This window comes from Pieris napi, chromosome 19 (genome assembly GCF_905475465.1).
Source record: "Pieris napi chromosome 19, ilPieNapi1.2, whole genome shotgun sequence".
NCBI lineage: Eukaryota > Metazoa > Arthropoda > Insecta > Lepidoptera > Pieridae > Pieris > Pieris napi.
Window position 1 is genome coordinate 319,551 of NC_062252.1, and position 21,898 is coordinate 341,448.

At 35.1% G+C, this 21,898-nt stretch overlaps 1 protein-coding gene across 4 annotated transcripts; it reads right to left on the minus strand.

Moving 5' to 3' along the window:
* Nucleotides 1-947: 947 nt before the first annotated feature.
* LOC125059089 (tyrosine-protein phosphatase 69D) lies at nucleotides 948-21,774 on the minus strand. Of its 4 annotated transcripts, none has more exons than XM_047663291.1 (27): nucleotides 21,505-21,774; nucleotides 18,782-18,920; nucleotides 16,437-16,708; nucleotides 13,706-14,448; nucleotides 12,998-13,177; nucleotides 12,363-12,469; nucleotides 11,969-12,113; nucleotides 11,775-11,854; nucleotides 11,381-11,518; nucleotides 10,851-11,114; nucleotides 10,347-10,474; nucleotides 10,158-10,267; nucleotides 9,537-9,673; nucleotides 9,310-9,451; nucleotides 8,351-8,527; nucleotides 7,754-7,774; nucleotides 7,123-7,334; nucleotides 6,578-6,681; nucleotides 5,749-5,888; nucleotides 5,104-5,295; nucleotides 4,773-4,922; nucleotides 4,430-4,607; nucleotides 4,207-4,322; nucleotides 3,880-4,011; nucleotides 3,298-3,452; nucleotides 2,500-2,635; nucleotides 948-1,873 (listed from the first exon to the last, which is right to left on the minus strand). In XM_047663291.1, exons 1-27 carry the CDS (start codon nucleotides 21,587-21,589, stop codon nucleotides 1,802-1,804), a joined length of 4,455 nt encoding a protein of 1,484 aa, XP_047519247.1. In that variant the 5' UTR covers nucleotides 21,590-21,774; the 3' UTR covers nucleotides 948-1,801. The 4 variants fall into 4 exon arrangements, with proteins under 4 accessions (XP_047519247.1, XP_047519246.1, XP_047519249.1 ...); XM_047663290.1 differs by having other exon boundaries at nucleotides 8,351-8,536; XM_047663293.1 differs by lacking the exon at nucleotides 7,754-7,774.
* Between the last annotated feature and the right edge of the window lie 124 nt (nucleotides 21,775-21,898).

Here is a 21,898-nt window from a genome sequence, read left to right on the forward strand (position 1 = left end):
AAATCCATATATTTTAACTACATTTTTTAATAACCGTTAGCAGCCAATTCAACTTTATTATGAGTAATTTTGTGCATTGTCTTTACCGCGTTTTATAAAAATCTTTCCCGAATTGTCGTCTCAAACGTAGCAGCTACTTCGGAGAGCTGATCGAGTAGCTCCTGCATTTGATTGTTTTAATACCTATTTGTCTATACAAGTGTGCAACTGTGATGTTATCGAGACTTAAAATCTATTGCGTGCTTACGTGAGATAACTTATATAAATAATACTAATTTATTGGATTATCTATGTGCTCGCTCTATACTGTATTAATATATCGATATAATTTTAACCAGATCAAAAAGAATCTATAATAATTTACCTACTGGCTGGTATTGTCCTACTATATATTTAAAATACTCTTTAAATATTTTCAAAACGTTGTATGCTAGGTGAATAAAATTTCAATAAAATTTTCCTTATCGTCCGATGTCCGAATGTTACAATTTCTTATAACACCACAGTTACACAAAATAACATACGAAAACTTAATTAACTTAGCCTATTTAAAAATATAAACAGTCACTCGTGGCCCTCCTTTAATTAAAACGGTAAATTCACCGAGGTTCATAAGCCGTGCACACTGACGCGATATTCCCCAATTTCCAACCGAATTATAGATCAACAGTTATCTCTTTCGCATTATTATTAAGCTCCTAAAGGGTAGATTGCCGTTTCGTACCATTACTTAATACAACAATAGTGGAGATTTAATTATTAAAAAAAATAAAACTAACATTAAAAAAATTGTCGTCAAATTCAACTGTTTCATGTTCAGGAGCTCATTGTACTTAAACGAGTTGATGTTTTAATAATTTCTCGAAAGGTCTCAAAAACTTGAAATTGGGGATCATGTTTGAGAAGTTCATATTGAATTTGGTACCCAATGATTTGATTTTGTTCAAAATAAAATTGCATGCATTATACTTTTTAATGTGATATTTACAATGACTTTCAGCATGCACGCGTCGGGGCATAGATTTTGGCCAGGTTTCATAAACCCTAAAAAGAAACAAAAAATGCTTCGTCCGGCCGCTCCTTTACCAAAAATAAATACAATTTTTCTCTTTGGACATAGTTGCAATTGGTAGAAGACCAGGGTAATAAAATGGGAATTTAGGATAGATTTGATCACAAAAATGCCAAAAGCAAAAAATACAAACTCCTCGCTCGACATTTCGAAAGTATTAAACATTGTGAAGTAACCATTTTATTACCCAGCCCGTTGATTAATACCAATATAAATAAACGCTCGCAAAGCGGATACATCAAGCGTGTACTTAATACTAAACCTTAATATCTGGAAACTAAAAACAAAAAGTATAACAAAACCGTCAGATCTCCTCGCTTCGAGACAAACTTACAACTCTACCTGCCAATTGTCGCTGAGGGTGATTTCGTGATTTTTATAGGAAAAGTCCAAAATCTCAATCGAACTTAGCACCCATAATTTGTGTAAAAACAGTACTAAAAGTACACGATAGGGGGCCGTCATCGACAAAAACGCCCCACCGAACGCACAAAGTATGAACCAAAGAATTCCTTTCTCACTGACGATATAAAAAATATCTTTGTTTTTTGGAAATCATAACCTAATTAGGAAAAAGGACAACGTACATCGAGGACATAATCGTCAGTGAGAAATGTAACAAAAGTATAAAAAAATAGATCGATTTCGTTAATCAGTACAAAAGGTCATTAGAAAAGATTACACCTATATTTGTGTCTCACAAATCGCCCCGAATTCATCATTTTCTGTTTAGCTGTCGTCCAGTAGATTGTGGAGCTCCGCGTAGTTCAGTATGGCACGGTGGAGGAATTCGTATTGGAGCTGAAAAAAGAAATGGTGGCGTCATTATGAACGAGGAGAACGCGTTAGCAGGCGACGAGATATTAAAAAAAAAGTGTGGCACTCGGGGACTGCCGTGGTAAAGCTATTGCACAGCATTTTTTATGAATAGATGCAATTATATTTATTTATCTTTTATTTGAGAGATGTGAGACGCAGTATGCGTTCTGTCCCGCTCTAACGCGTATTGGTCGCACCTATATTACGTCATCGTGTATTAAGTTTTTATTTTCGTTATGGAATTTCTTGATTCGGTCGCCGCGCTCTAAGCCCGCGTTAAAATCTATGCAATAGCTTAAATTTTTTTAAACGAATATAAATGCTTTTCGGCAATGTTAGTCAGTAAAAGTTTGTCTCTAAAAGATTTATTTACATTTAATTGGTAAAACGTTATGTTAAGAGACTTGAAGACAAGTGATAGCATAAAGAAGATATAAAAAAGATACTGATATTGTGTTTCTTATGTATTATTTAATAATGTTTTATTATATTTTATTTTTCTGCTTTTCACATTATCGTATTGGTTTATTACTATAAGGATAGTGTATTTTTGTGAATAAATATCTAAAGGTATGAAAAGTGTAGTTAAATAGCACCAGCGGTCTCACCACAGTGTCGATGGTGTTGGTCCGTTGCGAGCGCAGCTTCCGGGCGACGGCGCTCACGTCCACGCGTCTCTCGACTCGGAGCTGCCACGTCAGGATGCACAGCGCCACGAACAGGGCCGACCGCTCCGTGCCGTATCTGAACATTGTGCGTGTTTACGAATCTATATACTAATACTTATGTACACGCGTTAGAAGTTACAAAAATTATTGGAACGAAGTTCCTTATCGCGCGTTGTGAAAGGGGGCTCGACGGAATAAATTCTTACGAAAAGTTGTCACGACACTTTTTTGCTATTTGCTATTGTAATCCACTGGTTCTCGTCCGATCACCGAAGTTAAGCAACGTCGGGCGAGGTCAGTACTTGGATGGGTTGCCGCCTGGGAACACCTCGTGATGTTGGCTTTTTTTTCGTCGTAAGATTGGTGTCGAGAAAATCTATCATACTGTTATGATACCAATTAACATATAAATTAATCGAAAGGAATTTCGTTCTATCCGGGTGTCCCTTGACACCTCTACAGTTTTATTATACGTTTGTAGGAAAACGACACTAACAATAGAAAAAAGGTATTTAATACATCGAAAGTTTTATTATAACACAATATCTAATTAAATAAAGTTTATTTAAATATTACAAAAAAAATATTCTAACTTCAGGTGTCGGTTTTTTTGTGACGATATGTAGGTGTCGGTTTTTGTGACGGTGTGCTCACGCATCGTGAAAATTTCCTCTCATCATTTTTCCCTAACGCGGCAAAAGAAGTATAACTGCAAAAAGCATCAAGACCACCACTCACTGGCAATGCACCAAGACGGGCCGCGTGTTGTCGTGGTCGGATGGCTGCGTGCGCTCGGCCAGCTCGCACAGGCCCCGCGTGACTTCGGGCACGTGACCCGCCGCCGTCGGCCAGCCGTGGTACTGCAGCTGCCGCACGGCGCACCAGTCGCCGCTCTGAGGCACAAACATTCACAACAATAGTTAGTAATTCTTGACTACCTCCAAAATATACATAAATGTATTGTGTATTAGTTTACTTTATATTTAATGCTCTTTTTGATAATTTTCAGACAGACAGACAATATCCTGAAAAAAAAACCCTACTTTTTGAAACACAAACTCAACTGTACTTCTTTAAGATATTATGAATAAAAATTGTAATTTAATTTATTCGATTTAAATAATAATAAACGAAATGATCATAAAAGTGTAAATACGTAGCGCGATCTGGTAATAGTGTTTAAAGTTACAATTAAATTTTCCTTATACTCTGATTTTGTTCCTTTTTTCATGTAAAAGTGCTTGTAATTTGCCTAACAGTTAAAGTAAAAATGAAAGTCTTAAATTTGATTACATCCTGATAAAACGTGATCGGCCTCACCTTGTTATTGGTAATGGTGAAGTGTCTCCTGGTGTAATAGGGGCAGGACTCGCTCTCCTCGTACTCCACCGAGATGTGCTCGTACTGCACCGTCCCGTCGTCCCAGTACCGCGGACACTTGCCTTCACCCAACTGCAAAGTGGAGTATTTTATTACTGTCACGCCTATTTTCAAGAACCTTTATAATCTTGGGAACAAATATTAATTCTTTTTCTATAAAAAAAAATTGTACACTAAAATGCATTAAATGATTAAACTACTATTCGTACGATACATTCTAGAGTTAAATTACATTTGAAGAGAAGAAGAGCTAAAAGAGAAACTCACCTCGCTGAGCATGACGATAGTGGAGACATTGTGCTCGGAGACCATTCGCCAGAAGTCCATGATGGTGTTGGGGAGTGGGTCTTGTGTGATTATGAAGCCTTCTGAATTGTCGTAACCTTCGTGAAAGTAAAAATTATTAAATTTAAACGTTTTTGTAGAAAAACTCTAGGGTTTTTTTATTTTTAAATTTTACTAGTTTTTTCAAAATAATAAATTTCCTCACCCTCGATAAACGACGCGTTGATGTACGTGGAGTAGTCCCGACCGGGCAAAGGTGCCAGGATGACCCTGTTCCGGTCGTAGGGCAGACAATCGGCGGATCTGTTCCGAGATCTCACTTCCTCTCCGCCTCCCGCCGCACACGACTTGGCGCTCTCGATAACTGGCGGACGGACTAATTTCTGAAAAAAATAAATGTGATAGTTTTTTTTTGAAACATAAAGCAGGTAGGATGAACCATCTCACCAGTTCTTGTCGTCCGTTCTACTCCCTTGATTTGAAAGCAAATTAATAGTACAGGAAAATATAAAATTTGCAAGTTTGAATTGGAGCAAAATGAATTTTACCTCAAACTCCATTTCCATGAGGCTCTTGTCGCTGCCCTCGGGCGTGTTCCGGAGTCTGTCGATGGCGCTCTTGAGCCGCGAGGCCGGGATCTCCGTATCCCCGAAGTGAGCGTACTCCACTAACGCACGGTATACGAACACGTATTGTTTCTGCAATTGTATGTATGTATACCCCATTAATTGTGATTGTCTAACACAGACCAAACATTTATGTTTCCATATAAATTTGTGAAATTTTACCAAAAAATTTTACGTACAATTATGTACGTAACGTAACGTACTAATAATATAAAATTAAATATTTTTTTAAAGTATTGAATGAATGACTGACCAGTGATTGCACAAGGAAATTCCTCTGCGCCCGCAGCTCAGCCACACAGTTGAAGACGGACACGCAGTTGGTATCGCGTAGTTGCTCCAAGAGGCAGTCGAGAGCCACCAATGTCCCGGTTCGACCCACCCCGGCCGAGCAATGGACCACTACTTCTCGGGACACTGCTACCGACCACGCCTCGTTCACGCGCTGAAACGAGCGTCAGTTGTTCTCAACAAGTGCAAGGTACAAGGAGCCATTATACCAGCTCAGGTACTTTATTGATAATATGTTCGTGGCAGAGTGCGCCGAGAATTTACGCATACGATGTATCTGATAGGAAAACAATCCGCCAATGCTCCAGTGCCTAGGCCTCAGATATTTAAGTTCGAAGGAGATATCGACCGCCATTACTATTAGTACCCGCAAAGACTATCTCTCGAAAAGGCACACATGACACAATGTATGAAAATAATTTATGAAATGCATAGATTAAAAGACGTAACTGTCAGTTAAACTAATAAAAGGTCTGCTTCATGTCAGTTCCTTATGTGTGTGTGGTATAAATGGGAATAGTTGTAGCATCTATAATGTGTAATGGTAGATAATTTAATGGAATAAATAAAACATTTTCGTGTCCGTAACCGATCGTGTCAACTATACCTTGATGAACTTGAGTATAGAGTGAGGGTGCTCGGGCGCGGCGAAGTCCTTCCACATGAGGAAGTGGTACTGACGCACGAGACGGCTTTCGCTCTTCGTCTGGGGAGACGTCGGGGCGCTCAGCTCGCCCATGCCGCAATCTGTCATTTTTGGCATGTTTAAGTATATTATAATTAATAATCAGCTACCTCTAAATTATTTATATTAAAAAATAAATCAGTGGCGCTACAACCTCTTTAGGTCTTGGCCTCAGATTTCTGAATCTGTTTCATGATCATTTTTTAAATCGAATAGGCAAAGTAGGTGAATCAGTAAAGTAGGTGATCAGCCTCCAGTGCCTGACACACGCCGTCCAAGACATGTCGGTTTCCTTACGATGTTTACCTTCACCGTTCGAGCAAACGTTAAATGCGCACAAAGAAAGAAAGTCAATTGGTGCACAGCCGGGGATCGAACGACCTCAGGTATGAGAGTCGCACGCTGAAGCCATTAGACCAACATTGATCTTTATATATATTTATATTATCCTTCCTGGGGGTACTATGGGGCAGACAGACAGGATGCTCAATGATATGGACAATCATATTGCCAGAGAACTCGCAAGTGCTTTGCCGGCGGGAATAACCCGAAGGGGTAGGCAGAGACCACAGATCTCCACTTGCTTCATTCACTTTCATGACATTCACCATGTGTGTGTGTTGTCCCTTCTCTAGTACCTCCTGGATTTGGTCCAGGTATGTAGGACAAGAACCCAATCTACTTGTTAACCGCTTCTCATTCATCAGTTCTTGTGCTCTTTTAACCCACTAAATAAAAATGGAATTCTGACCTCCGTTTCGTTTCGCGTTTCCATTATTCTCAACCACCGGTTGGCCATCAGAGTTCAAAGCCTGCTTCGATATCCTCAGCTCCCGGACTATGTAGTCCGAATATCTGCAATATTGATGATTATCAACAATTAACAGTAATACTGTATAGCAATTCTTAAACAATCATTTTTTAATGGGTTTATTAGCGAGTTACAAACTGTGATTACCCAAATAAAGCAGTAAACTTATGTTTATTATATTAATTATATTTTGTAAAATACTTGTTTAGTAATATATTTTTATGTCAATTTCGACAATCAATTTTATAATATAATATGCGTAGTAAAACTAAATATATCCAATATCCATCTTACATTGTAAAGGTCTTTTTAATTATAATGGCTTGTCTTCAACAATCCACTTCACAAGACACTTTCCTTTGCTAACTAGCGAGCTCTGGAACCGACTCCCAGTTGAGGTCTTTCCCGGGAGATACGACCTCCAATTGTTCAAAGAAAGAGTATACTCCTCCCTAAAAGGCCTAGGTCAATAAAAAAGCACGTACCTCTTCTCGGAAACATGATGAACCGTGATATTCCCGAAGGCCCGACTCCCGCGGACCTCGTCCGGCCAGTACTTGCTGCACTTCACCTTGGAGTACTCCTCCAGGTTGGTCAGCATCACGATCAGTTCCAAGCCGTGTTCCCATATCATCCGCCAGAAGTCGTTCACCGTGGTCTCCGTTGGGCCTTGGGCGCAGATGAACTTCTTCCGCTCCTGGGATAAGACTTTTCTTTAGAACAGATTGTGCTAATTTATTTCAATATTGGCATAACTCGATTTTCGACAGCTTTTTAGAAATATTATATTTGTCTCCCAAATAAGAAATGTTAATTTACTTCTTATAAATGCAATATATTCTAAAAATAACTACATATAATGTTTTCAAAGCAAAAGCTTATTTGCCTGTTTTCATGCTGTCTAGATTATACAATTATACATATTAATAAAGTGTCCATAATCTTAATAATGAAATTTAATAATATATTCTTTTTTATAATTAGGATAATCGTGAAGAATATAAAAGCTGCATTACAAACTATGACTAATCTGATATATATAATTAGAAAAAAAGCGTATACTGAAAATCTGACGGTTGGATAAGAAAAAAACGTAGCGAGCGATTCGTGCAGTACCTGGTTGTGGTCCGAGGGGTCCTGAGTAAGCAAGAGACAAACACACAGGTTAGATATTGTGCTTTTAGTGGGAACTCATGCGCCGTGCAAGGATTTTTTTTAAGTAGAAGGTTTAAATCATATTTCCTAGATCTATTTACTAAACAAATAATATCACACATTTTCTATCAAAACTTCATATTCAAGCCCAAGAAAGACGGACATCCGGGTGAGGTTCAGAAAGACTTAGCGCCAAGTCAGACTTCCGTATGTCAAAAGTGTAATTTTGACATACAGATACATACATCTATTTATTCATTTATTAAAGTTCACCACATCTTATGTAATGCTATATCTACAGTATATGTTACAAGCTATCTTTTCTAAAATACATGACAATTATGGTAAACATAAGTGTTATAAAAAAACATTACACTTACAATTTTAGATTTTCAAATTAAAATAGCAGATTAGGTACCAGATAGGCACTTAACAACGCTTTCTTTCTTAATGAGCCCACTACCGAATATATCAACCTCTAGAAATGTAGTGTTTGTTAAGAGATTGTTTCCCATTCCCGGATGACCCGGTTCAACATTACCCGGGTTAAGAACTGACCTTATATCCCATCACATAGTTGGCGTTGATGTAGTCACTGCCACTAATTCCGTCGATCTGGGCGAGTTTCACCCGGGTCTGATCGTAAGCCTTGATGTCCGGGTATCTGTTCTTCGGCTGGTTCTCCCGGGCTTCGGAGGCGTGGCTGGTCCTGTCCGGGAAACACTCGGGCAGCATCTGCAACAACTTGTCCCGGTTTGGTCCTGATTAGGGATTACACTCAAAGCGATAAGCGATAGGGTTGAATGTTAGACGCTGGTTAGTCGATAGATATGTACCCCGATATTGGACTGAACAAACCAAGTTTTAATTAAATAAAAAAAATGTTGTTATTCAGATTACACAATCTATTTGTGACTCATCGCCAAAGAATTAATGATTTGAGTACGTACAGTAGAAACAAATTAAAACCAACTGTAAAACTAAAAGAACAATGGATATACAATATACATATATCTATATTTATATACAAAAGTCTACCAACGCTGGGCACACTGATATTATGTTATATTGGTACTTAAGAAAAAAAAATACAAGATTTAATTTTACAAGCAATAGATAGGCAAACAAAACACAAAGAGATAAATAAAACTAAAGGAAAATTGATTTCAAAGTGTGAAGGGATATGATCTATGGATGTCCAGACCTAGCTCATTCGACCCATACAATCTAATATAAAATATTAAAAATACAATTGTAACCCCAATAAAAAAGGAACGTGAGAAGCCATACCATAAATATCTCCATTGTTAAAAATAACCAAACCCACCAAACACACCACACGCACTTCAAGAACAATCATTATTTTAAAATACTTACATTTCCAGCAAGAAAGAAGAACCCATAATATAAGTTGACTATAACATTTGTTCTTTGAGATTAAAACCATACATTTGAAATTCCCTTGTTTAGTAAAGTTGCATAAAATTCTGATAAATAGATGTTTTCTCCATATCTACCTCGAATTCCTTTTGGAAGCCATAGTCAGAGTCAGCCTGACGTTCGGCGTATGCGGCGGGAAGCTGATCTCTCGGTATCGGAGGCAAGTCGGGGGGCGTGGCACTTCCGGTCGTCTGACGTCCGATATGACCGACTACGTATCTGTAGATACATGTTTTATTTTACATTGAACACATTTTTCCGTTAACTAAATTTTTCTAATAATCAGATTATCATATGTACTGACCGCAACGCCGCCTGTATGGGATTCATTTCGAGATTGGCGTGATGCGGATGAGGCGGCAGTTTCCTCGCAGATCGGCTCTGCACCACGCACACTCCCACCATCACCACAATCACCAGGCCGGCCACCGCACACGTCACCTGGCACGCAATAAACACATTTAAAATATTAATTTATTTATTTACGCACTAGTTGTACTATGACCTGACGAAATCTAGGTTGGATGAACGCTCCCGAACCAAACGAAAGCACAATCTGCGAAAGTTAATAACTTTGTCTAAGAGAGTCTCTTCCAGTGAAACTTGGGTTTGGTTGATATTGTTTTGATTTTTTTCAACTATTGTTCAATGTTTCAAGATTCTTTTCTTTTTGCTGTCAAACTGTGTTTACGCTGCGATGAAAAGAAACAGATGAGTACTTTGTGAGCCATAAATATTTAATATCTTGATAAATCGGCCTAAACTGACACCAATATGATATTGGTAGAACCAATATTTTTGAGTTTGACTTCTTTTTATATAATATAAAAATTAGACGTATCAAGGTTTACAACTTTTCTCTAGAACACAATTATAGTATAGTAACATCTCCGGTTAGTAGATACTAGCTAGTATATTTATTCACCAGTAGAGCAATTTCCAAGGTGGCGTTGTGCGTAGACGGACGGGGCGTGGCAGCGGGCATCAGCACGTTCACGTATTCGCTGTAGATGGCCTCGTCTTGTTCGTTGCCAGCTGAAAAAAGAATTATTGCAGATGCACAAAACATAATATACATACAAATAATTAATCGATTCCGAAAGATAAATCTTACGTATGAGCTCGACGAATAACGTGTAGTTAGCGGCGAGATCCAAGATGCCATCCCTCACGATCACCTCTTCCCAATCCTGCTCCTCATCCACCAATTTGTCCATCATCATTGGGTTCTTCATGTAGTCTCTAAAATACAAGCCTTACATAATAATCATGTTTATCGCATTAACCATATTCAGAAAAAAAATTCAAAAATTTACCAAGAGGCAATAACTGGACTTTTGCAGTAAGTAATACTCCACAATGAAGGATCTCATCTATCATTGTCTTATGTGCCTGTTTCTACAGACCTTTTTGGATTATATCATTGATGTTAAGATGCTAAGCTTCTCTAATCTTTAGAAGAAGATAGAAGAGATAGCTTGTTAGTTTTAATTAAGATTATATTTTTAATATTATCGTAGGAACATAGGCATTTGCAGTTAAATGGGAAATACAACATGTACCTTGGCTTAAAACATTTTAAAATAATCAATTTAATTTGTTTCTTTTTTGTTTATACCTTTCAATCTCCACGTACGATCTTCTCTCTCTTTTCTCCTCTTCTAAATCTGGTTCGGCAGTAGTATCGATCTCCTCCTCGAACAGGTCATCTCTAGTTGTCGGGACAGTGGTAGTTGTCTTAGGAACTGCAGGGGCGTCTAAGAACCGACGCGGTTTACGGAGACATCTTTTGCAAGACGGCAGAACGATGCCCGGATCTTCCTTGTCGAAAATGGATTTCCCGTCGCCCAGAATAACTTCTGAGTCTGGAGGGAATCTATCACTGGAATTAAATATAATTCTCATTTGAGAAACAACAAATTCCGACAAAATTTTTATAAATTGTAAAAAAAAATATAATTGAACATGGAATTTTTTACACCAATTTTTTTTAATTCAACAAGAACTACTAGAAATAACAATTGAAGAAAAACAAATAATTATTATTTTATGACTTATATAATATAATATTGTTCAAAATTTTAACAACTTAATCAAATTATATGGTTTCGTAAGTATTTTCCTATGGTGATTATTCAAGAGACTCACTTGGAGAAGACATCGGTGATATAAGCCCCCAAAACGGGCTGCACGGCATGAGCTTCCTCGTACTGGATCACACTGATGTCTCGGGCAGGAGGCAGGTTTGACCAATCAGAGCGCGGCAGAAGACGCACCATGTACACTCTGTGGACATTGATTTTGAGAATAGTTTGACATAACATAGAATATAAATAAATAAAAGCAGATATATGAACAAGGTTTGTTTATAACTTTTACCTAAATTCTTTTGATGTGGTCAGTTTTGAAATAACCTGATTTTTTTACTATCAGCACAATAAATTTACAAAATAATTCATAAATACTTCATTAAAAAATCTCAAAAATTACTGCTTAATCAATATTTATAATTTAATTTAAAAAAAAAAACCAAATTAGTCACCTATAACAACAGATGGGTCCATTCCTTTCCGATATCCTTGGGAGATACATGGTAAACATATACCTATCGTTCTCCAGTATCTGTAAAAAAGTGTGTAATAAAAACAACGCGCTTTTTTGAAAAATGACGCTCAAATTTGTGAACAAATTAATTTTGATTTGTTTGTCAGTTAAATGTTGGGTTGATGATATTACCTTCCTCCACCTAGGTCTCGGTGGTGAATCAGGCGGCGCCGGCGCAGTGGAGCAATACCTTGTCTCTTCTTCACCTCGTCTACGGGTTCGAGTCATCGCACTCAAGCGTACCGTGTAGTTTGTGTTCGGTTGGAGATCTTCGAACCTAAAATCATTCTCATTCAGTAAACTTCATAAATTTCATTCAACTTTAGAATTGGAAATAAACCTTTTTATTAGATAAACATATTTAACTGCTATGATTAACATAGATATTAAATACAAAAGTACTTGTTGTATTGCTAGGTTAGTTTTATATTAGACTAAATCGTAATGTTCCATGATGACTCAGTCAAGACACATAAAATAGATAGTTCGTTATTTAATTAGTTGTCATTGAAAAGTGAAATCTCACCGAACACTCCTGGAATCATTAGCTTTGAACTTGGTAAGTGGGCCCCACATGGCTTCCTTGACGGAGCCATACCGGTCTCTGTATGTGGCGTTTCCTGTCAACTCCATCTGAAAGACATAGTTCATTTAATCAACATAACAATAATTCCTGCTTCCTGCAAAACCTTTGTTTGTCTGTTCGTGATGAACACAATAGCTACTGCACAGATTTTTACCAATAGATAATAAATGATATATGTCAGCAGTTTATTTTTTATATAACTGGGGTCAAACGGGCAGGAGGCTCATCTGATGTTAAGTGATAGCAAGTAAGGGCTCACCGTCCTTTTAAGACACAGTAGTAAAATGTATGCTCTTCTCTTTAAGAGCCATAAGTCGAATTGGTTCGCAATACTTTAGTGGGCATCTGGAACGACGGACGTGTTGGAAAGTCATCCGCCTGGGAACCTTCACGGACACTGCCTCAATCCCTTTCAGGTATAACAAATGCAAATATTCTTAACAATGCAAAGCCGGGTTGCTAGTACTTTATACGACAAATTTTCACTTGAGACTTTCTTTTTTCATCAGTTCAACGCTTTTGTTTTTTAGAACGTGTTTAAATATTAATTTAATTGTTCTTTGTTTTCTACATACCGTATATCCTTTAATTTCAGCATTGGGCTTCAAAGGAGGCTGCCAGGTGAGATTGATCCAGCTGCTCGCGCAATGGACGGTCACATTGGCAGCTCGACCGGGTATCCCGTCCAGGGTGGCTGCCTGCATTTCACTGGACCAGTTGCCGCACCGCTTTGTGAAGTCTGAACAGGCGCAAACCTAAAAATATTGAAAAAAAAAAAAAGTTGTCTGTAATAACGTCATAACAAAACATTGATGAAGCTATTGCATACTTAAATGAATCATTTTGAACAATTTTTATTGAATTATCACTATTTTGTATGGATATAAAGGAGTGAATCCTTGGAGGCATAGACCAATCGAGAGGAAGAGAGATAGATACGGTGCAAGCGTAAAATGAGCATAACGGCACAACGAGTAGTGCGTGCAGACGACGTTCATCGATATTTTAGACGTTGTCAAAAATAGTAATGTATATCAGGTTCACAGAAATTCACAAATTTGAAGATATTTAATAATTTACTCTACTGACAAACGAAATCGCGACTAGCGAGATTTTCTTATTATACCGAATAAAGAGATATTTCTTTGGTATATAAAATAAATATAATAGCATACAGGGAGTAAGAGAAAATATTATATACCTTAAATTTTGCGTTTATATTAATTTTATAAGGAATTTATAAAATTAATCAAAATAATGTATATTGTATAAATTTTACTTACCCTGAAAACATACGTGCTATGTGGCTCCAAGTTATCAAACATATACGGCAGGTTACGGCTATCCCTCGAGTGATAAGCCCTTCGTGGAGCCACTTCGCCCATCTTCCTCGCTTCGAGGAGGTAATAGTGTATCAGCTCAGCTATATCCTCCGGCGGAGGAGCCCAACCGATAGTCACCGATGTCGCCGAAAATCCATTGATGGAAATATTCGGGACGAATATAGGATCTCTGTCCAAAGTCCGAACGGTCGATTCATATATGTGTGGCTTGCTCTGACCGTGCACAGTGGTCACTTCCAACTTTAATTGGTATTTCGTTGACTTCTCTAAGCCTTCCATGACAAACGATATATTCTTGACTCCAATTTTCTCTCTTGTGTAAAGACTGAAATCCGTCGAGGGTAATTTCCTATACATTAGGTTGTAGAACCTTATTGGCGAGTTGTACGACCTCACTGTCCAGTTAACGAAAAGTTGTGAAGCGCTGATGGGTATCACCGTGTCTATCACGACTTGGGGTGGAGCGAAGACTATGACGTCAACGTTTCCGGTGATATTTAGTGACGTCACATTGTCGAATATTTGACAGATGTAGGTCCCGTTGTCTTCGGGACTGTGTATCCGAAGGTCGTAGTTACTTTGGATTTCTTTTAGACTAATTTTGTTAGGCGGCTTCGTTGTAAGATCTGTTATTTCGTCATCTTTGCCCTGTTTCCACCATTTCACTTCGCTGGGTTTATATACTGAAAATAATTAAAATTAGGTTGGTTTAATATTTATTCTTCTGGTTTAAAAAAACGACTCGGTTCTGTGACTATCAAAGAGGATTGACATAGCTTAATGTTCACAAATTGCACAAAGGACATCAATAAAAAAATGTTGGGGATAGAATCATCATCATCACACTGGCTGACTTTACAAGAATTGCATTATTTATAATTAACAATTTTCTTAACCTACAAAGAAATAATTAAAATTATTAAAAAGAAAATCAAAACAAATTTAAAAAGTTTGGTCCCTGGAAAGGTTCACTGCCACAGGGACCAAACCTTTTTAATTTGTTTTGATTTTCTTTTTATTTATAATTAGTTTTTTTTTAAATTTATTTATATTACAGAATAATACAATTAAATCATAATGTGTTACATTAGAAAGCCGCTGTAGTTTGTATAAATGTAACCATAGCAGTCTTGTTAAGGAACGCGACAAATGAATATAAAAGTAGTTTTTTAATTTATCTTTTATGTTGGTTAAGCTAACTAATAACTGACTGGACTTGCCGCGGTAGCAAATACTCTCGCCATATACGTTGTTTTCTCTCGATGTACTGAGGTGAACTTGTGTTACCGCTCGGGTCTGTACGTCATGATCTACTCTTTTTTTATGTCATCTCGAAAAAAGTGCTCCACTAGAAGACATTTATTTACTTTTTCTGTTATGGACAGTATCTGGCAGTGTTTAAAAATTCCTCTTTCTTCATTTTTAAATGAGTCGAGCACATTTCTCGAGACAATGTGTTTGTTATAAAAAGGTTTAGGTTTTATGTTTTCTTGTTTCGTTTACATTATGTTCTTAGTTTAATTTTTATATTAATAAGTTTTCTATTCTATTAGTATTAAGTTACCAAGTATATAATAGAAAATAAGTAAATAAATCGTGCTTTAGTATTTTATACCTAGGAAGTAGGAACCGATAAAAAAGTTAAGATATTTTACGTGTTTCAACACGGAACGGACTGACTTTTAGGTCAGTCCGGACATAATTTCAAAATTGTACAGCTCTTTAGCAAATGTTTCAAACAAATTATGTGACCTTAGCAACGTAAAACTTAAACTGTTAAAAATTTTATAACATTTCTTAGAAACGAGTGCACTTTCGTTAAAATTGTCAACACGGCGAATATTTTTATGAAAGATGCAGTAAACCCTGTCGAGTGCAGGTATTTATTCAATTCCATATTTTTCTACATTTAAACTTTATATTACGTATACTTGTACTTATACAATTTATAAGTATTTATTTATAACCGATAGTCGTAACAGCCGATGACGTTGTTATTAAGTACCTAATACAATAGAATATAGCTGTATGTATTTTTCTACCCTAAACCTAAATTGAGGTATATATAAACTAGAATTTGACAGGGGAACAGTTCGATAAACATCATTGTACCTATATTTACAAGGATTTGAATGAAAAGAAGAACTAAGATCTCTTCTGTAAGGGTTTCACTGAAAGGTTATAGATATTTATATATTAACTAGCTGACCCGGCAAACGTCGTTTTGCCATGTATATTATTTCTGGGAAACATTTTTTAGTTCAATAAAAATAACTATCTACTATAATAAAAAATAGTGGTTGATCGTAGAGGGGTAAAAATTAAGGGTTGTATGTATTTCTGTATGTTGTATCATAAAAAGTAAACAAAAAAAAACTAGTCTAGAAATAAAAAAAAACTATTTGCGATGGACACCCCTTATAACTTAAGGGTTTGAAAATAGATAGTAGCCGATTCTTAGACTTACTGAATATGAATAAAAAATTTCATAAGAATCGGTCGAGCCTTTTCGGAGGAGTAGGTAAGGGAACGAACATTGTGACACGAGAATTTTATATATATAGATGCCCAAGCCCGCTAAACAAATTTGTATACGCCGAGAGATTACAGTTACAAGTAGGAAACTACAGCGATCGTCGGCATTAAACAATATAATATACATAGACTTTACCTTCAAAAACACACTCCAACGTGACATTGACCTGGTCGGACGCATTCTGCTTGATAGGACCGGCCGTGTTCCTCACCAATTTTCCGGGAAAACTTAGATCCAGTATGACCATTTTATCTGACCTCTTCTCCCCCAGTTTCGCTACACACGTGTAGTTCCCATCATCGCTGGCTGTTGTGTTTGTTATCGACACGTTACTGAGTCTATATTTCTGCTGGTTCCCGTCTAAGTCTTTTTTGTGCAATAGTTTCTCTTCAGTGTTTTCTTTGATTCTGTAATGTTATATTAATTTTTACACAAGTCGTGTGTACATATAAACGCAGGAAAAGCTATTTCCTCCGTGTGACAATAGGCAACACGATACTTAGTAATAGTCTGCTTAAGACTAACATATAGTTCGCACTTTTACGGGTAATAACTGGCCGTCATTAGTAAAAATTTATTTTCTAGTAACCATTAGTTACGTTATGTTTGAACTATGTCAAGGTAACTTTTATTTTAACCGTCGCAATTTATGTGCATAATTTTGTGGATTATTTTTTTAATTAAAGAAATTATTTATGTAAATATTTCTCTTTTGCGAAGAAGGGTCAAGTCTTAGCGTGAACGATTATCTCGTATGTGAATAACGAATAGGATTTTGTCATACGTAGTTATTTTAATATAGTACATAGTTTCGTAAACATTGTATATTAAAACAACAAAAAATATAAGGAAATTCTGGAACTAAAATAGACAAATACATCTACAAATTGTATTTATTCAGATAAATATATAATCTTATTATAAATGTTATTTATGGAGTAAAGGACAAACCAATAAATAAGAAATAGGATGGCGTAGGCGCATATTTTCTCATACATTTAGGTCAACAATGTCAACGGGGTCAGACCACAGCATAGGTAATATCAATTACAATACAACAACGAAAGAACACTTGCCAAGTTTGTTCAGTTATTCGTCAAACAAAAACAGTCTGGGTTACATAAAGATTTTAATTAGCGCTTAGGTCTCTCTGAGACTACTTTAATTTAAAACAAAACTGTTTTTAATTACGCTTTAACGCCCACAAGCAATATTTTTCAGGCATCTATTATTTTATAAAATTAAATTACAAATAATATAATATAGAAAAACGTAAAATTGAATTTTAATGTAAAGAATACAATAAAATATAGGAAATCATTTAAAATAAATATATTTTTTTAGTACCAAAATCAGTGTATCGGCCAAAAATCTATGATTAATAGTTGAATAGCGACGAAGCACCAAACGTAGTGGGAAATTGAAAGATCAATATTAGCTTCGTTAAAAGTTTAAAGCTTTATCCTTTAAAAGCAAACCTATCAGGAGCTGACTGATAACCCGACCTACTTGCAGTGCAATTCAATTAGTTTTTTTATCGTATGACAGCGAATATTAATCCAAGCTTATACGATGAATGCGACATTAAAAAATGAAACCATAACCTAAGTAGGTTAGATTTACTGAAAATATTATCAATGGAAATGCATAGTTGATATTGCTTTTATAATCTTGTCTTAAATTGTAATTCTCATGATAGAAACGACCTGCCCCTAAATCGGTATAGCTGATACAGATGAAAGAAGAAGCCGAGTATTTTCGAAGTATTATTTTTTACATTTCTATTATATCATAACAACGTAGGCGTGAATAAATGATTAATAATAGGTCCATTGCTATTGATTCAAGGTCTCACTCAACCCCCATCAAGATACGTGACACTTGACCAACGATGAGACCACTTCAACGAAAAATGTCACTCATCGGATGAACTCAGTTTATTTAATATGACAATTTGTGGTAGTAAAATAAATAAGATAGGATTTGTTTATGCACTTCTTGCTAAGTCCATCATATTCCTTTTTTTAGTTTTTCTCTTACTAGGGTTACCTGGAAGAGATCGCTTGTTAGTGATAAGGCCGCCTGTTGCATCCCTTATACTTAGTTTTTATGTATTATGTTATTCGTTTTGTATAAAAGTAACGAAGTGTGAAAAAATAAATACTAAATTAAATGCCTTTATAATAATTGAAGTAGGTAATGCTAACAAAGTAGTAGACGAAAATTTGTTAATGCGTTTACGAGATCAACAGACAGATATGTCCCTTCCCGCCTCTTTTACGCGTCGGTGCCTTAAAAAGGTACTTATAAGCTTTCATTAGGGACGGAAAAAACATAAATATAGATATATATCTTGTTAGAAATCAAGGAGGACTGTAAGCTATTAAGCAAAATACAAATAAAATTATTACTTAAAGTTACAGTAAAAGATATAAGTCGAATTTGATTAAAAAATAATTGCTAAAATCATTAATATGTACCTCTCATTAAATTTCACAGGTGCCCCATTATAAAGCCATTCCACCTGAACCTCACTCGGAGCAACACTGCAGCTTATGTTAGATGACCCACCAAGCTCACCCTTTGATGATAAGTCCAGAATCTCTGCCACATCTTGAGCTGTAAGATGAGTTACAATCACGTTATTGTATACAGACTCTTTGTGAGAGCATCTAGAACATTTGTAGATTTCCTAATATACATAAGTAATTTGCAAAACTAGTGTAAAACATATGAAAAATATTTTAAAAGACAACAGTAATTTTATTCTTGTTCTGTGAACTTGACTGAAAAATATACAAAATTATTTATTGTATCTGCTCTATTTCTTTTCTAGTTCAAGTTCATTATTATTGAATGAAAGTTATACACAATATTTCTTATAACATATTATAATAATCAGTTAACTTATTATAAAAATCTTTAAAACTTCAATTGAAAGTTTTTATAACATAATGTGAATTTAAGAATGTACTCATATTATATTGATATAAAAAATTTCAAGGGTTTTTCATGTTTAGTTATTTAAATAAACCATACAATTAAATTAAATCTCTGATAGTTACAGGTTTAAAACACCCCGAGTTTAGTTCCATGTGTGAGTACACTCCCACAAGTATTGAAAGCTGAAAGTCAAATACTTCACACCTACGAGAGGCTCTCATGTGCACCCCTGGTGTAACGTTGAAAACAACTACTTAAAACAATAGCTTACCCAAAACAAAGTTTTGTGTATATTATTTCTGTTTAGTAGATACTACTAAACAGAAATAAGTATATTTATGATTGTCTGTGTGTAATAAATGAAGATGAATCAAATGACTGCTTTTCTAAATAAATTGACTTTATAAACCTTTTTATTTTGTTCCAGTAGATAATATGTTTCATATTAAAAAAATAGGTAGATTTAGTTTCCCTTTATAATAAATAATATAAATTACTTTAATACCTTTAGTGCTTATAAGTTGCCAAAAAGTTGATATAAGATGCTATAAATATCAAACTTCTGTTGTTGTCAAGTCTGATACATTTTAGACATTATAAGTGTGAATGAGCATTTTGTCATATTACAAATTATCTATCCTATAATAATTCAATATCTTAAATAAATTATTTTATATTATCATAAAACATTTTTATAAAAATGTGAGTTTTCAGGTTTCTATACATGCCTAAAATTTAACCACTTAGCCACTGTGGTAGTACACTAAAGTTATTTACACAAATACCGAGGATACATATTTACTAATTAAAAGGAGGAAAGATTTGTATAGTTGTAATAAATAAATTAACTACTAGACTAATTTAAAACTCCCTCTCACTGTTAAAATTGGACAATTTCCCTTAGTATAGGTATAGTATATTTTTATCTTAAAAACAAACAAACAAAGTCTATTATAGCAGAACCGGGACAGACCGCTAGTTAAGATGAAATAGAATTTAAAGCCTAAGAAAAAAAGAAACTTATTTTGAGACTTAATTTAATGTAGGATAAGATACTATACTCTTTCATATTACAAATTAGATGATTATATTCAAGATAAGAATGCTTGGAAACATGCTGGTCCTGCTCCATAGGACAGTCCTATGATTGGCTCTATAGCCTGGACAAAATCAAATTGGTTGCTGATTTTTTGCTTTAGCATATTTTTGTTATTATTATTATTATTTTTTTTTAATTTATATAATGCTACAAATGTAATTATTATTTTTTTTTGTATCTCACACACTGTTTTGTTGTGTTTTTTTAATATTTTTATTACTCTTTAATGTTAATATTCTACGGTTTCGATATTTGTAAATATGTGAGGAACATGTATACTAACTTTTTTAGTATAGTAGTTTATTCTAAGAGTACATTGTCTTCACATATAATTATTTAACAAATGTAACAAAATATTGTAAACCTATTTTAAAAGAGTAAGTGTGGAGTTTCTTGCCCATTCTTCTCCACACGAAACTACCTTTTGGAAGGGGCAACTAGAATCATCTTTATATATTTTTTTTTTGACGTTCAAAAGTGCCATTTTAGATGGTCTAATTGAAATAAACGATTTGACTTTTTGACTTTTCTTTTCTATCACTGACCACAAGTACTTTAAATCATTTAAAATAATAGATTGTGTAAATAATGCATTAAGTTGGCTTTGTATCTTATAAAAGTAGTATAAATTAGGATGTAACATAGAGTATCTAAAATATATTCCCAACAAAACAATGCATCTGCTTTATCTGTATGTTTATAGTTAGTTATTAGTTAAAGTAGATGGTAGTGTGAAATTATAGCAGGTACATTAATTCTCATTTCTTAGTCATACACAGCATTTAAATACAATATCGTAGAACCATCAGTCATCAGATAATTAGTGAATTGCATCTCTTGAGCCAGCAAGAATTTATTCATAAACAATAATAAATTATGAAGTTTAGAAAGCCCATAATAAATGCCGCCTACACATATTAGACAAGGGTACGGTTTAGTAAAAATATAGTCATCTTTCCGTATATACTAATAAGCTTATAGTAACTATATTTCTTGCAAAAACTCCATCTGGGGTAAAGCAATACCTCATTGCGAGTATGTTTGTGAAAAAATATAGATTCCCACAAGCTACGAAACTTGAAAAACAGTAATTACAGAAATAATGTGACAATATGCTTCACTTACAGTTTGTTTTATTTATACATATTGTTTACAACTTACCTAAAACCGGATAACAAAGTGCAATACACCCGAAATAAAGCGCAAATGTTACGGGGCACTTCCTCACCAAGTGAACTACAGTCATGGCGGAAGAAGCTATCTTTCACATAAAATACACGAGGAGCCACAATAGTAAACTCATTGCATGTTTGTTATTTCATGTTCTATTCACTTACACGACGATATCACTGATTAATTCTATATTTATCACAATAAAATTTTTACAAAGCGGCTGACACCCAAAGCCGAACAAACAATCTTCTTTTTTTATTGGTGTTACTAGCATAAATAACTATTAAAACCATGTACTCTATGCTTGTTAGGGTTGCTATTCCTATTTTTGTAAAAAGTAAAATAATATGTGTTTTTCAAATATGTACCTAGTTATATAATA

Coding starts and splice junctions, on each gene's coding strand:
- LOC125059089 (XM_047663290.1), bottom strand. CDS start 21,589: ATGACTGTAGTTCACTTGGTGAGGAAGTGCCCCGTAACATTTGCGCTT. Junction 11,519..11,774: donor GGACCCATCTGTTGTTATAG/GTGACTAATTTG, acceptor CAATGTCCACAG/AGTGTACATGGTGCGTCTTC. Junction 6,682..7,122: donor CATCATGTTTCCGAGAAGAG/GTACGTGCTTTT, acceptor TCAATATTGCAG/ATATTCGGACTACATAGTCC.